Source organism: Geotrypetes seraphini, chromosome 7, assembly GCF_902459505.1.
Source record: "Geotrypetes seraphini chromosome 7, aGeoSer1.1, whole genome shotgun sequence".
NCBI lineage: Eukaryota > Metazoa > Chordata > Amphibia > Gymnophiona > Dermophiidae > Geotrypetes > Geotrypetes seraphini.
In genome coordinates, this window is record NC_047090.1 from 38,965,473 (window position 1) to 38,979,904 (window position 14,432).

A 14,432-nucleotide genomic window follows, 5' to 3' on the forward strand; every position below is an offset into this window, starting at 1 on the left:
AAGTTTCATTGTTGTTAGAATTAAAGTTGATTAGTAAGTAATTATTTGGCTAATGAAAGCTGAAAAACCTATGATTTTTTTTTTCTGCTTTTTCTACCAAACTTCTCAGATGATCATTGTACAGTATATAGACTTCCTGTGTTAATCTTCAGGGAGCCATGCTAATCTAAGTGATAAGGAAAGGGATTGCAGTGTGCCTATTTCTTTAGTTGATAGAAAAAAGACAAAATGATATCCAGTTAGGTAAGATAGGTGTTCATACAATACACCTTACTGGATCAGACTAAAGGTCCAGCAAGCCTAGCGTTCTATTAACATCCTCTACCCAACATAACATAAGTCCCTGTTACATACGCTCTCAATCTTCTCTTCAGTATGAACTTGAAAAACCAAAAAATCCATCTTCAGACAGGCAGAATGAGTATGACTACATGAGATTTTCCAGGCAGCATTACTGTGATGTTATCCCCATCTTCAGAATAATATCCTTTCCTATTTGCCCACACTTTTATGAAAAGGGGGGTGGACTTATAGCTTTTGCATAAACCCATAAGAACATAAACAATGCCTCCGCTGAGTCAGACCTGAGGTCCATCGTGCCCAGCAGTCCGCTCACGCGGCGGCCCAACAGGTCCAGGACCTGTGTAATAATCCTCTATCTATATCCCTCTATCCCCTTTTCCAGCAGGAAGTTGTCTAATCCTTTCTTGAACCCCAGTACCGTACTCTGTCCTGTTACGTCATCTGGAAGCGCATTCCAGGTGTCCGCCACACGTTGGGTAAAGAAGAACTTCCTAGCATTCGTTCTGAATCTGTCCCCTTTCAACTTTTCTGAGTGCCCTCTTGTTCTTTTATTTTACAAGAGTTTGAAGAATCTGTCCCTCTCCACTCTCTCTATGCCCTTCATGATCTTGTAAGTCTCTACCATATCCCCTCTGAATCTCCTCTTCTCCAGGGAAAAGAAACCCAGCTTCTCCAATTTCTCAGCGTATGAAAGGTTTTCCATACCTTTTATCAGACGTGTCGCTCTCCTCTGAACCCTCTCAAGTAACGCCATATCCTTCTTAAGGTACGGCAACCAATATTGGACGCAGTACTCCAGATGCGGGCGCACCATCGCCCGATACAAAGGCAGGATAACTTCTTTCGTTCTGGTTGTAATCCCCTTCTTGATTATGCCTAGCATTCTATTCGCTCTCTTAGTGGCCACTGCGCACTGTGCCGTCGGTTTCATTGTCATGTCCACCATTACCCCCAAGTCCCTTTCTTGGGTACTCTTTTTCAATAATATCCCTCCCATCGTATAGTTGTACCTCAAGTTTCTGATTCCCACATTTCTCAACGTTGAACTTCATCTGCCATCTCGTCACCCATTCCCCTAGTTTGTTCACAAGGAGCAGCAAAGGATTTGAACCCACAACCTCAGATACCTGCGATTCCACTGAAACTTTCATCAAGATACCTGCTTATAAAGCTGCCTGAATCTTTTATGCTGTACTTGGTCACCAATTTTGTTGTAGTTTGATTTTATATATGAGTACCAGTCAGTTTCATGAATATCTTGATAAGTTCTTAATGTTTCCAAAACCAGGAGAGTGATTATCTTTCTCCTCCAGAACCTACAGTGTTTTGTTGTTTTCCTGTGCCATTTCCAGAAGTGGGACTCGCCTGCTTCCCTCCCACTTGGCTCAAAATTCTTGTTTTCTACAGTAGGTAAGTATCTAGAAAAAGTGGTCTTGAACTAGAATCACTTCTTGAGCACCCCCAGGCCTTGCAACAATGCGCACAAGCTATCTCTCATCTGCTTTGACCTCACTTGCTAATAGACTGTCCCCAAGAGCCAGGAGACACATAATCAGGTCATGGAGCACCGTGAAGTGGAGGAAAGGCTCTTAAGATGAAGATAGAGTCCTCCATGCAGAAGCTGACAAGGCTCTGCACTGACTAGCAGAACGGAGACGTGGCCTAGTGGTTAAAGCTACAGCGCCATGCTGCCCCAGGTATGTTAGATTGAGCCCACTGGGACAGATAGGGAAAAATGCTTGAGTACCTGAATGTAAACTGCTTTGAAGACCTATGTTAATAGGCGGTATATCAATAACTAATCTTATTCTTGATGTTGCCTTTATCCTGTCATGCAGAAAGCTTAAGGTCCCTCTGTAAAGTCATACTGTTCCAAGCAGGACCAATAAAACTCCAACCTAGCTGATACACTGGGACTGGGGCCAGCAAATGGATACTGAGCCAGTGTAGTGAGGAGCTTGGAGCACTGAGTGGGGCAGCACATTCAGACACTTGGAGCACCACTGGGACTGGGGCTGCACAGTCAGGCGCTTAGATGCGGCATAGTCACTGCGGGCCACATAAAATGGCTAGGTGGCCGGATTCGGCCCTGGGCCTTGTGTTTGACGTGTGAGCTAGAATGACTATTCTCTGCTCCAATCTCGTCCCAGTCCTCTCATTTTCTCTGTAAGCAGCATGGAAGGGAGTGGCTGTGACAACACCTCTGTTTCTCCAAAGTCTGGGCAGAGGTGGCAAAACTATATTCCAGGCCTTTCTCCATAAATTAAGCCCTGGGCAGCACAGTGAACCTATTTTAGCCATTACTTCTGTTCAGTGGCATGGTGTGAGACTTCAAAGTAGTTTGAAGGAGACAGTCATTAATCTAAACTCCAATGCTGATGGTTTCTCCTTCAGTTTCCATGCCTCTTCCAGAACAATTGCATACTTTTTCTGGATTTCTGAATGGTTGCTGGGAAAATCATCCCAGCCTGCTCCTCCAACTATTGCAGTCTACTAGGATTGCACTAGTGCAGAAAGGGACACAATCTTTACATGATTGATTTTTTTCCCCCCCTCTTCTAATTGTAATGGATTCAGAATCCTAGGAGGACCATACTTTGCTACAACCATCTCTGTACAGGTCCAGACTGTTGTAGGGAACGTCATTAAGCGTTGGTCACAAGCAGGTGACCCATCCATTTGAAGGGAGACCACCTAATCATCCCTACCTCATATTAGAATATTTCCTGTCCTACTGCATCCCAGTCTCAAGTTTCTTGAACACTTTGTTGCTTCTTGGGTCTGGTACCTCCAATTGAAACCTTCTATAGAAGAGGTTCACCATTTAATGAGCATGTTCTGATATGAGTTCTAGCTTCTCTATATAATTTTGTCTCCGAGTTCATGAAAGATCACCTTCAATATGGAAATCAACAGTTTTCTTTTCTTATGAAGTAGTTTTTTGAGTTGATAGAATCCTTGGCTGTAAAGGAGAACTGGACAAACACCAGATGCCAGGTCATCAGAGGACTAGAAATTTCTCTCTAGCACCTGGGATTTTCACACTTTTTTCCTGCTAGTGCTTTTGCTATTGCCAGAAGTTCTTCTCCTCTGCACTGCACTATATGGCTTTCTGTGGGTTTGAGCTGCACAGTGCAATAGTTTTGGGGTCTCAATTCTCATCAGTCCAACTTGGTATTTTCTGCACCATATGGCTCAAACTTAGATTCATGCAGTGCAGTGCTTTGGCAGGCAGCTTTAAGATGGACTGGCTTATTTGGGAGCAGTGGCTGAAAGGAGTCATTAGCTAGCCTGCCGAGTGGTGAGAGTAGTTTTGGGAGGGGAAATAAGGGGCTAAAGCAGTGGTCTCAAACTTGCGGCCCGCCAGGTACTATTTTGAGGCCCTCGGTATGCTTATCATAATCGCAAAAGTAAAATAACAGTTTCTTGATCATATGTCTCTTTAGCTATAAATTACATTATTATTATTAAGACTTAGCCAAAAGGAAAGATTTATAAACTATAAAGAGTTTAACCTCATTCAAAATTGTCATTTCTTTAAGACATTGACTATTTATTTCTGAGGCCCTCCAAGTACCTACAAATCTAAAATGTGGCCCTGCAAAGGGTTTGAGTTTGAGACCACTGGGCTAAAGTGAGTTGGATGACTAGCTGAGGGGGGAGGCTAATTGGTAGCAAAGGAAAATGGTGGGGAAGGGAGGGATAAGAGGCAGAGATTAGATATATTTTATTGAATATCCTCAATGTAATGAGTAGCCACTATTCTTTTTTTGAGCAATAGTATTACATGATCAAACTTGGTGGCAAAGGTAACTAATTATCCTGGAGTGGGTGACTCAATTAAAGTCTTCAATGAATCATAGACGGTGCAAGAACATTACAGCAACAGTAATCTAGTTGTGCGATAACTAACACATGAACCAGGAACCATAATGCTAATTACTGCAAGTCATGTCATGCAAAGTGGATAAGATGTAACTTTTTTTTAAAAAAGCAGGATTAATTTTGTAATATATTATATTTAACAGGCTTGCATTGATGACAATGTGGATATGGTGAAATTTCTGGTGGAAAATGGAGCTAGTATCAACCAACCTGATAATGAAGGCTGGATACCACTACACGCAGCTGCTTCTTGTGGATATGTTGACATAGCAGAGTAAGTCTGTCTCTTCCCTCCTGACCCCCCCTCCAATTTAAATGGTGATTTTAATAGATATATGTATTTGCCAGAAACAGGTCATTTTAAGTTGCATTTAAAATAAGAACATAAGAATAGCCCTACTGGGTCAGACCAATGGTCGATCAAGCCCAGTAGCCCATCCTCACAGTGGCCAATCCAGGTCACTAGTACCTGGCAAAAAACCCAAAGAGTAGAAACACTTGTGAAAGAATCAATAGATTAGCCTTGTTTTAAGGTATGTTTCATGTATCTCTTTCTTGTCATGTCACTTTTCTACAAACCAAAAACAAGAAACCAGAACTCCATGGGGAGCTAACAAAAATGAAAGAAGTAGGGAAGGAACTGTGCACATCAAGCAGAGATAAGTCAACTAAAATTTATTAAAATGGATAAAACAGTCTTATCTTCTGTTTCAAATCAAAATGTATGTTGCAGGCCCAACACAATCCATGTTTTGGCTCAAAAGCCTGCCTCAGGGATACAGTTAACATCCAGTCGATGGCACTCTTGTAACATCAGTGACTAATAAACACGTTTGTTATAGGGCAGGGGTAGGCAACCGAGAGACCCGACATTGAGATTGCAATGCTTTTTACAATCCAGCACTACACTCGTTCAGGCACTTCTTTTTTCCTTTAATGCTGTTTGTTGCAAAACCTTATCTACTACAGACCCCTGAGGAAGGTTTGTTGTCCGAAACACGGACCATGTCGGGTCCCTCGGTTGGTAATAAGGTTGTATATAACATTAGAGTTTGAAATAAACAGTGCCTGCATCTTGTACATAGTCTGCAGTTGTTTTTGGTTTTTGCTTTTCAGGTTTTCAGGATATCCACAATAAATATGCATGAGATAGATTTGAATCTCAAGGAGGCAGTGCATGCAAATCCATCTCATACATATTCATTGTGGCTATCCTGAAAACCTGACCTGGCTCCAGCTCTCGAGAACCGGAATTGCCTATCCCTGCCCTGCTTTTCGCTTGGTTTTGCTGTAGTTCCTGTTGGATTTTTCTCTTGTTTGTTATCCTGAAAACCTGACCTGACTCCTGTTCTTGAGGACCGGAATTGCCTACCCCTGTTATAGGGGAACAAAAATAGTGTCTTTCCTGCAGGAGTGCCTAAGCAGCGTTTCCATTTGGAGATCTGTTAATTGTATCCCTGAGACAGGTTGTTGAGCCGAAACACAGAACGTGTTTTGAAACAGAAGATAGACTGTTTCTGTTTTAATAAATTTTAGTTGACCTATACCTGGTTGATGTACACAGTTCCTTCCCCACTTCTTTCATTTCTGTCACTTTTATACACCAAAGCTTGGGTCCAGAAGCAGAGGCACAGCAGATTTGGTTCAAGCCTTCCTCTCTAGCTTGGGCATCTTAGTCTGTAGTAGCGTTTGGAACTTGCTACTTAGCTATCTTACTACTACTACTACTACTACTGCTGCTGCCGCTACTAGCTGTACACAGCATTGTACAGAGTCACAAAGAAGACGGTCCCTGCTCGAAAGGGCTTACAATGTAGACAGACAAACAGGATGTCATGGATACAATTAAGGGGAATGGTTAAACTGCTTGCTGGGTTGGTGGGCAGTAGGGAGTAGGGTTATGGAATGAAGGCTATATCAAAAAGGTGGGTTTTTAGCCTTTTAAACAAGGTAATTGACCCTAAAAAGTGACAAATTTCAGCTCTTGAATTGCTGCAAATTTGACAGTGTAGTATCCAGTGCAAGGATAATCCTTGAGGCCCGTCCCAGGTGTCCTAAACAGAATCGGAACTAAACCCGATTCTGTAACCAATGTCCATGTTGCAGACGCTGGTTACAGAATTGGGTTTGTTTAGACGCAGCCGCAAGTCTCCCCTCTTCCCCCCTCCCCGACGATCAAGGCAGGAGGGTGCCCAACCCCTCCTGCCCACAGAACCGACAATTGCCGGCAGGAGGATGCTCAACCCTTCCTGCTGGTAGGCCCCGCCCTCCCGAAGAGCACCGGCAGAAGGGTACCCAATCTCTCCTGCTGGACCCCCCCCAACCCCCTCCCCGGCTTACCCGCAAGTTGGCCGGATGGGTCCTCGCACCGTCCGGCCAGCCGGCCTGTCTCCATCCAAATGAGGCAGACCCGCCCCTCCCCTGCCCAACCCACAGGATCCTAGGGCCAGATTGGCCCAGGCGCCTATGGCCCCTCCCGCCATAGGAGGAGGAGAGAGGGAAGACTGGCAGCCGTAGCCACTATACTAATCACATTTTGCTGGCCTATATTGTAAGCGTCTCCCGCTGTACTAGGGAGACGTGTAGGGCCGCCTGGGTTCGCCCAAGGCAAGCCTTAGGCAAGCTTAGGTGGGCCTCCCATGGCTCCTGGAGGCGCCTTCAATATAAGCGACCAGCCTGGGGAGCATTTTTTTATTTTTTTTTAGAAAACGTGCCTTCTGATTGGCTGATTAGACAGCTGTAGGACACCTATAGCTGCTTACAATCGGGACGCACTTTGCAGAATCGGAGCCTGAATGTTTAAGTGCAATGAGTGACTTTTGCTACAGTTTGACTGTGGTTGAGACTGGGGTTCATCACTATACTCCTGAGACAAAATGTCAAATTTTTTTTTTTTTTTTAATGTTATTACCTTTAAGAATTTGTACAGATGTTTTTCATTTTATGTAAACCACCTAGGTACTTAGGCGGTATATCAAAAACAATAAACTTGAAACTTGATCAGTCCAAATAATGGACTACAAGAGATGAACCAACTCTGAAAAAAGTGAAAATGGCTACATTGGCTGGGAAGATGATGGCTATGGTCTTTAATGATGAGTACCATGCTGACTTATTACAATGTGTATGCACCGAAATCAAGATGAAACGTCCTTATTTGGCCAAGTTATATTCCACCAGGACAATGCTCTGGTTCGCACAACAATCGTGATGGTGAAATTACATTTGGCCCTGTGCAACTTTTCTGTTCCCGAACCTGAAAAAAATGGCTGGCTTGGAGTTTTCTTCAATTTCTGCAGTCATTTATGCTTTAAATAGCTAATTTTTTCCCCAGTTTATATGTTCATATTTTACTGAAGCCATGATAGTTCTGGAAAACCATTGGAGCAAATGTATTGAGTTGAAAAGGACTTTGTGTTGAAAACAAATTTCATTTTCCTCCACCCCAAAATATTTTATTGATTAGGCCAGAAACTTTTCAATTGACTCTCGAACTTTCTCAAAGTCACATTGCTAAGATTTCCTGATTCACCATGGAGTTTATTTCATAAAGCTGGATCCATACATAAGAATTTTTGTTGTTCTGCCCTAAGAATACCCCCAGGAGCCTCTATCCTGAAAAACATATACACTCTGGTCTATATCAAGTAATGAGACACATGAAACCTTCTGGAACTAGTCCATTTACAATCTTAAAAATACAAAATAAAAATGTTAAATTCTATCCTCTGCTGTATTGGCAACCAGTGGTTCAATTTTTCTGCAGCTTCAGTGATTTTAATATCTGCAATTATTCTTGTGGTTTAAATCCCTGTTGTTAAGATCTCTAGGGAATGAAAAGGTACCAAAAGTGGGATATGTGACTTACACCGCAAGATAGAGGAATATGGCTGCAAAATTTCAGTCTCTGGTATGGACTAATTACATCTTTAAATAAAAAAGAGAAACATTTATCAATAAGCTAACTAACCTCAGAAATTGTATTCCCTACTTTAGGTACCTGCTGTTTTTAGGCTGTAGAACACAAAAAAACATTGGTTTGCGGAAAAAAAAGCCTAGTCCTATTCTGATGAATGTATAGTACACAAAACATGCCAAAATGAAAGTTGCCCCTCCAAACTTATAGCTTTCTCCACAATAACTGATCCCTAGAGCTGTTAATCACTAGCTTTTAATTCTGTTAAGGTCACTCATTCTGTATCATCTTTTAATCACGGTCCTGCGGTATATAAACTTATTATTATTATTATTTGTAACACCATTTTTGGTACCTTTGTGCTCAGTAGGTTGCAAATCTATACATAAAATTTTAAACCAATCGTTTTCTGAGGGTATGTTTTGATTCCTTGCTGTCAGCATCTATAGAACTAGGTACCGTATTTTCACGCAAATAACGCGCACCCGTATAAAACGCGCACACGGGTATAGCACGCAGAAATCACGATGATATGTACAAAAACTTTGGTATACCGCGCTCACGGGTATACCGCGCATGCTGCCCGACGCTCCTTTCGCCCGCCCTGACTTTCCGTGCGCTGTCCCGACTCTCCGTTCACCCCCCCTGACTTCCATGCACTGTCCCCCCTTGAAGGTCTGTCCCCATCCTGAAAGCCTGATGCCCCCCCCCGACGTCCGATACATTCCTCCCCCCGAAGGACCGCCGACTCCCCAACAATATCGGGCCAGGAGGGAGCCCAAATCCTCCTGGCCACGGCGACCCCCTAACCCCACCCCGCACTACATTACGGGCAGGAGGGATCCCAGGCCCTCCTGCCCTCGACGCAAACCCCCCTCCCCCCAACGACCGCCACCCCCAAGAACCTCCGACCGCCCCCCCAGCCGACCCGCGACCCCCCTGGCGACCCCCACGACCCCCCCACCCCCCTTACCTTTGGTAGTTGGGCCAGAAGGGAGCCCAAACCCTCCTGGCCACGGCGACCCCCTAACCCCACCCCGCACTACATTACGGGCAGGAGGGATCCCAGGCCCTCCTGCCCTCGACGCAAACCCCCCCCCCCCCCAACGACCGCCCCCCCCAAGAACCTCCGACCGCCCCCCCAGCCGACCCGCGACCCCCCTGGCGACCCCCCCACCCCCCTTCCCCGTACCTTTGGTAGTTGGCCGGACAGACGGGAGCCAAACCCGCCTGTCCGGCAGGCAGCCAACGAAGGAATGAGGCTGGATTGGCCCATCCATCCTAAAGCTCCGCCTACTGGTGGGGCCTAAGGCGCGTGGGCCAATCAGAATAGGCCCTGGAGCCTTAGGTCCCACCTGGGGGCGCGGCCTGAGGCACATGGTCGGGTTGGGCCCATGTGCCTCAGGCCGCGCCCCCAGGTGGGACCTAAGGCTCCAGGGCCTATTCTGATTGGCCCACGCGCCTTAGGCCCCACCAGTAGGCGGAGCTTTAGGATGGATGGGCCAATCCGGCCTCATTCCTTCGTTGGCTGCCTGCCGGACAGGCGGGTTTGGCTCCCGTCTGTCCGGCCAACTACCAAAGGTACGGGGAAGGGGGGTGGGGGGGTCGTGGGGGTCGCCAGGGGGATCGCGGGTCGGCTGGGGGGCGGTCGGAGGTTCTTGGGGGGGACGGTCGTTGGGGGGGAGGGGGGTTTGCGTCGAGGGCAGGAGGGCCTGGGATCCCTCCTGCCCGTAATGTAGTGCGGGGTGGGGTTAGGGGGTCGCCGTGGCCAGGAGGGTTTGGGCTCCCTTCTGGCCCGATATTGTCGGGAAGTCGGCGGTCCTTCGGGGTGGGGGTGCGAGTGGTCCTGCCGGGGGGGGGGGGTGTATCGGACGTCGGGGAGTCGGCCGGGCAAGAGGGCTTGGGCTCCCTCTTGCTCCGATCGTGGATGCGGGTGCGGGTGGGAGCGCGTGCGAGCGGTCGTTTGGGGTGGGGGTGCGAGCGGTCCTGCTGGGGGGGTGAATCGGGCGTCGGGCGGGGTGGGAACTATGTTTTAAAACTTTTGTATACCGCGCTCACGCATATAACGCGCGAGGGGTATGCGCGGTAGGTAAAAACGCGTATAATGTAATATTTGTGAGTTCGCATTTTACCAAGATGTACGATTAGCTATTGGTACTATGTTGATATGTTATGAAGAACTGGCATTATCAGTTGAGAAGTTTGTTTGATATCCTTGATTGGTTAACTACCAACTACCAGCTGCCTGTCACTGAATTTAAATAGGTCATTTTTGTTTGGACGTTATTTCTTTATTTATGCTTTTCTGTATAGGGATGCTGATTATTTTGCTTCTGTTGAGGCGAAGGTGTGCAGTATTTAAGGTTCTTAATTAAATGTGAAACTTAGGGGTTCTTTTATCAAGCTGCGGTAGGGGTTTAACACGAGTTAAACTGCCTGCCGCGCTAGCCGCTAACGCCTGCATTAAGCAGGCGTTAGTTTTTTAGCCAGCCGCGGGGGTTAGCACGTGATGAAATGTCCGACGCTCTAACCCTGCTAGCGAGGCTTGATAAAAGGAACCCTTAAAATTTTGAATTTGATCAAGATCTTTTGTAATTTTTTTTAAAGTGCATCTTGAAATTGATATATCGTATATCATCATAAATCACGATTCAGGGTGGATTTGATTTAAATCGCTAGTCAGACTTGATTTAAATCATGGTTTTATCACTATATTAACTGTCGCTCAGTATGCCCCCCCCCAAAAAAAAAAAAAAGTATTTATTATTTCAACTCTTTATTTCTTCATAACAACTGTATCGAAATGATGGTAACATGCAGTAATAACAAATATTTTTGATAATATATGACAATTCCTCAAGGCAGTCTTTAAGAAATATTAAAAATTCAAAACATTTACCGACCAAAAGATCCTGCTTGTTCAAACATGTTAAATTTCTCTTCTTCATCAGAGCACTTCTCATGATGCTTTATTTGGGCCGTCAGGCCTTGCATTTCTTTGTTGCAGTGTTTGCATTTTGCATGCCTGCCTGCCTTACCCATACCATTAAAATACTCTCAAACCGGGTCTCTTTTATGGCTTGCTGCCATTATAGGTTATCTCCTTCAAAGAGAATAATATGATAAATATCAGGCTATATACCCAAAGATCCAAAGATTTGTAGAGTATTGTGCTCCAAAAGGTTTCACTTTTGTTTTTACCGCTTGCCCTTCCTTCCTCACACTTAACTTCTTGTACAGATATATAAACTTAGCACTTAAAGAGGTAAAGTGAGTCTGTGTACATCGTTTTGCAAAGGGGCTAAGGTCTTGTTCTTAACTCTGTATATTTTATAACATTTTTCCCTGTGAAGAAGCAGCATGTTAGCTCTGCAGACACAAATTCACAATTTTGAGAAAGGCAAACCAAGCATCTGTGGTGGTACCTTATTGATAGAAAAATTGCCTATGATATGAATGAAATTCATTTACCAAATAATTTAAATATTATAGGAATATTTTATTTTTCCCTCAAAAAAATTTTATTTTAAAAAAAAATCTGTTTTTAATCTATCCTGATTGGATTTCTGCTTGATCATTCAGACCTTGTCTTTCTGCCTTTTGGTTATGGCAGTGCTTTGCGGGTTTTTTTGTTGTTGCTGGCTGCTTCCATGCAAGTCCTATATTCAATTCAGAATATAGCCGTTATTTTTTTTCCAAATCCTTACTGGTTATTGGTTGCTGAAGATGTAATTTGTATTTCTCCTAGAAATTTTAATCCTATTTGCTGCTTGAATAAAGTGTAAGATTTTGAGAATTTGTTAGTCTAGCTGCAATCTGGGTTTTCTCCCTACATGACAAATGGCATGTTGTTGTTTTTCTTGAGGTTTTTGACTGTTCTGTATTAAAATTTCTAACCAAATCTTGAAAAACAGGTGACAATTACTATATCTGGTCTTATCCTGTAGAATAAGCTATTTGCTTGTTTAGGATTTGACTATTTTAAAGCTTTGGTTAAAGTGCAAAGGCTACTTGAAATGTATTAACATAGAACAAAATCTTTTCAAGAGAAAGGAAAATGGTAAAACCAGAGGGCATAATTTGAGGCTGAGGGGTGGGAGACTCAACAGCAATGTAAGGAAATTCTTCTTTACAGAGAGGGTGGTGGATGCCTGGAATGCATTTCCGAGAGAGGTGGTGGAGAGGAAAATGGTGACGGAATTCAAAAAAGCGTGGGATGAACACAGAGGATCTAGAATCTTAAAATAATAGTAAATATTGAAGAACTAAGGCAGTACTGGGCAGACTTGCACGGTCTGTGTCTGTATATGGCTGTTTTGGTTGAGGATGGGCTGTGGAGGGCCTCAATGGCTGGGATGGTGTAGATGGGCTGGAGTGAGCTTTGTCGGAAACTTCAGTAGTTGGAACCTAAGAACAGTACCGGGCAGAGCTTTTGATTCTTGCCCAGAAATAGCTAAGAAGAAAAAAAAAATTAAATTGAATTAGGTTGGGCAGACTGGATGGACCATTCGGGTCTTTATCTGCCGTCATCTACTATGTTACTATGTTAGCTCTTTATTCTCACTTTTTCTTCTCGGTAGTCATGAGTGGTAGTATTAGTTCTTCCTAGCTTCTGTTCTGTCACTTATTTATATTGATGTCAGATATGATGATACCTGCCTAAATTGCTTTGATGGACAGGGCACATTTGCTTTCTACTATGCAGCTTATTAAAATAAGTGTGTCTGGTTGACACAGTGCAACAAGTTATATATGCTAAAGATGTTGGGTTAGCTTTTTCTTTTAATTCTGCAACTATATATGGATTTCCATGATTTCTTTTTATGCTCAAGAACCTTTTCTGATACACTGTGTACGTGTTTTTAACTGTTAGCATGCTCACAACTATAAATCCTCTCTAAACAAAATCTTAGCATATTTTCCTAATTTGGATCTTTAGCTGAAGACTTTGTTCTGGAAATTGACATGGGTTAACATCTTTGGTGTTAACCTTCCTATCTTCACAGAACCCTTTTAATTTTGATACGGTGGTGGGGGAAAAAGTTCCGAGGTACACAGAGTAAACTCTTCCATTTGGATATTTGTCATTCTTTACAGGTATTTACTTCACCGAGGAGCAAATGTAGGTGCAGTTAATAGTGAAGGTGATACTCCATTAGACATTGCTGAGGAGGAAGCAATGGAAGAACTTCTTCAAAATGAAGTAAATCGACAAGGTAACATGAATCGGCTGTTTTAGAAGACTTTTAAAAGTAGATTTGTTCTAATACTTCTGGCTTCGCTGCACTGTAGAAGTGTTAAAATGGCTCTTGTCACCCTTGTGACAATTTAAGCTGAACTATAGATGCCAACATCCATGACATTGTATTGCAGAATTAGCAATATATAACAGGATAAGTCACATATCCCAACAGTTAAGACCTATGAGCATTATTGTGTACTTAGGGCAACAGAGATCTGCAGCTTCAATCTAGAAATTCTAGCGACTTGGGCAGCAAGGCTGCTGAGCTCTTGTCAACCTTTAAATACTTCTGATGCTGAAGCAAGGGTATCTCATATAGGTTCCTTATAGCTGCTATTTCAAGAGGCCATGCAATGTAGCAAGTCCCCAGCAGGTGCCAGCCTGAAGCTAGGTTTTGTAAACTTCAAAACTCTGTAACATTTTTATTTATTTTTCAAATTTTTATCCCATTCTCCCAAAGGAGCTTGGAACAGGTTACAAGGATACATTCACAGTAAACAGTAGCAGAAGGACAAGACAAATACACAATTAACATGGATAGCACAGATATACACACTTCACACATTGTGGTTAATAGACCTGGGTACAGGGTAGTAGTTGTAGTTCAGATCGAGTCAAAATTCATTTTATGGGCTGCCAATATGTAAAAAGATAAAGTTTTGGCATCTGGAATTTTTTTCTTTTTTTTTCTTTTCTGTATTGTCATTTGCTAGACTATAAGAACATGAGAATAGCCTTACTGGCTCAGACCAGTGGTCCATCTAGCCCAGTATCCTGTCTTCACGGAGGCCAATCCAAGTCACAAGTACCTGGCAAAAACCCAAATAGTAGCAGCATTCCATGCTACCGATCCAGGGCAAGCAGTGACTTCCCCCATATCTGTCTCAACAGCAGACTTTTCCTCTTGTAACTTGTCCAAACCTTTTTTTTAAACTAGCTACATTAACCACTCTTACCACATTCTCTGGTTCCAGAGCTTAACTATTCTCTGAGTGCAAAAATATTTCCTCCTATTGGTTTTAAAAGTATTACTCTAACTTCATCTAACATCCCCTAGTATTTGTAAATCTTGATGCAGCCTTTTTC

General features: G+C 43.6%; 1 protein-coding gene across 5 annotated transcripts in view; it reads left to right on the forward strand.

Moving 5' to 3' along the window:
• The window catches only part of PPP1R12A (protein phosphatase 1 regulatory subunit 12A), a 183,881-nt gene that overhangs the window by 52,769 nt on the left and 116,680 nt on the right, over positions 1–14,432 (forward strand). For all 5 annotated transcript variants that reach the window (XM_033951481.1, XM_033951484.1, XM_033951482.1 and 2 more), the window contains exons 2-3: positions 4,332–4,462; positions 13,202–13,320. In XM_033951481.1, coding sequence (XP_033807372.1) covers positions 4,332–4,462; positions 13,202–13,320 — 250 coding nt within the window. The remainder of the gene's footprint in view (positions 1–4,331; positions 4,463–13,201; positions 13,321–14,432) is intronic.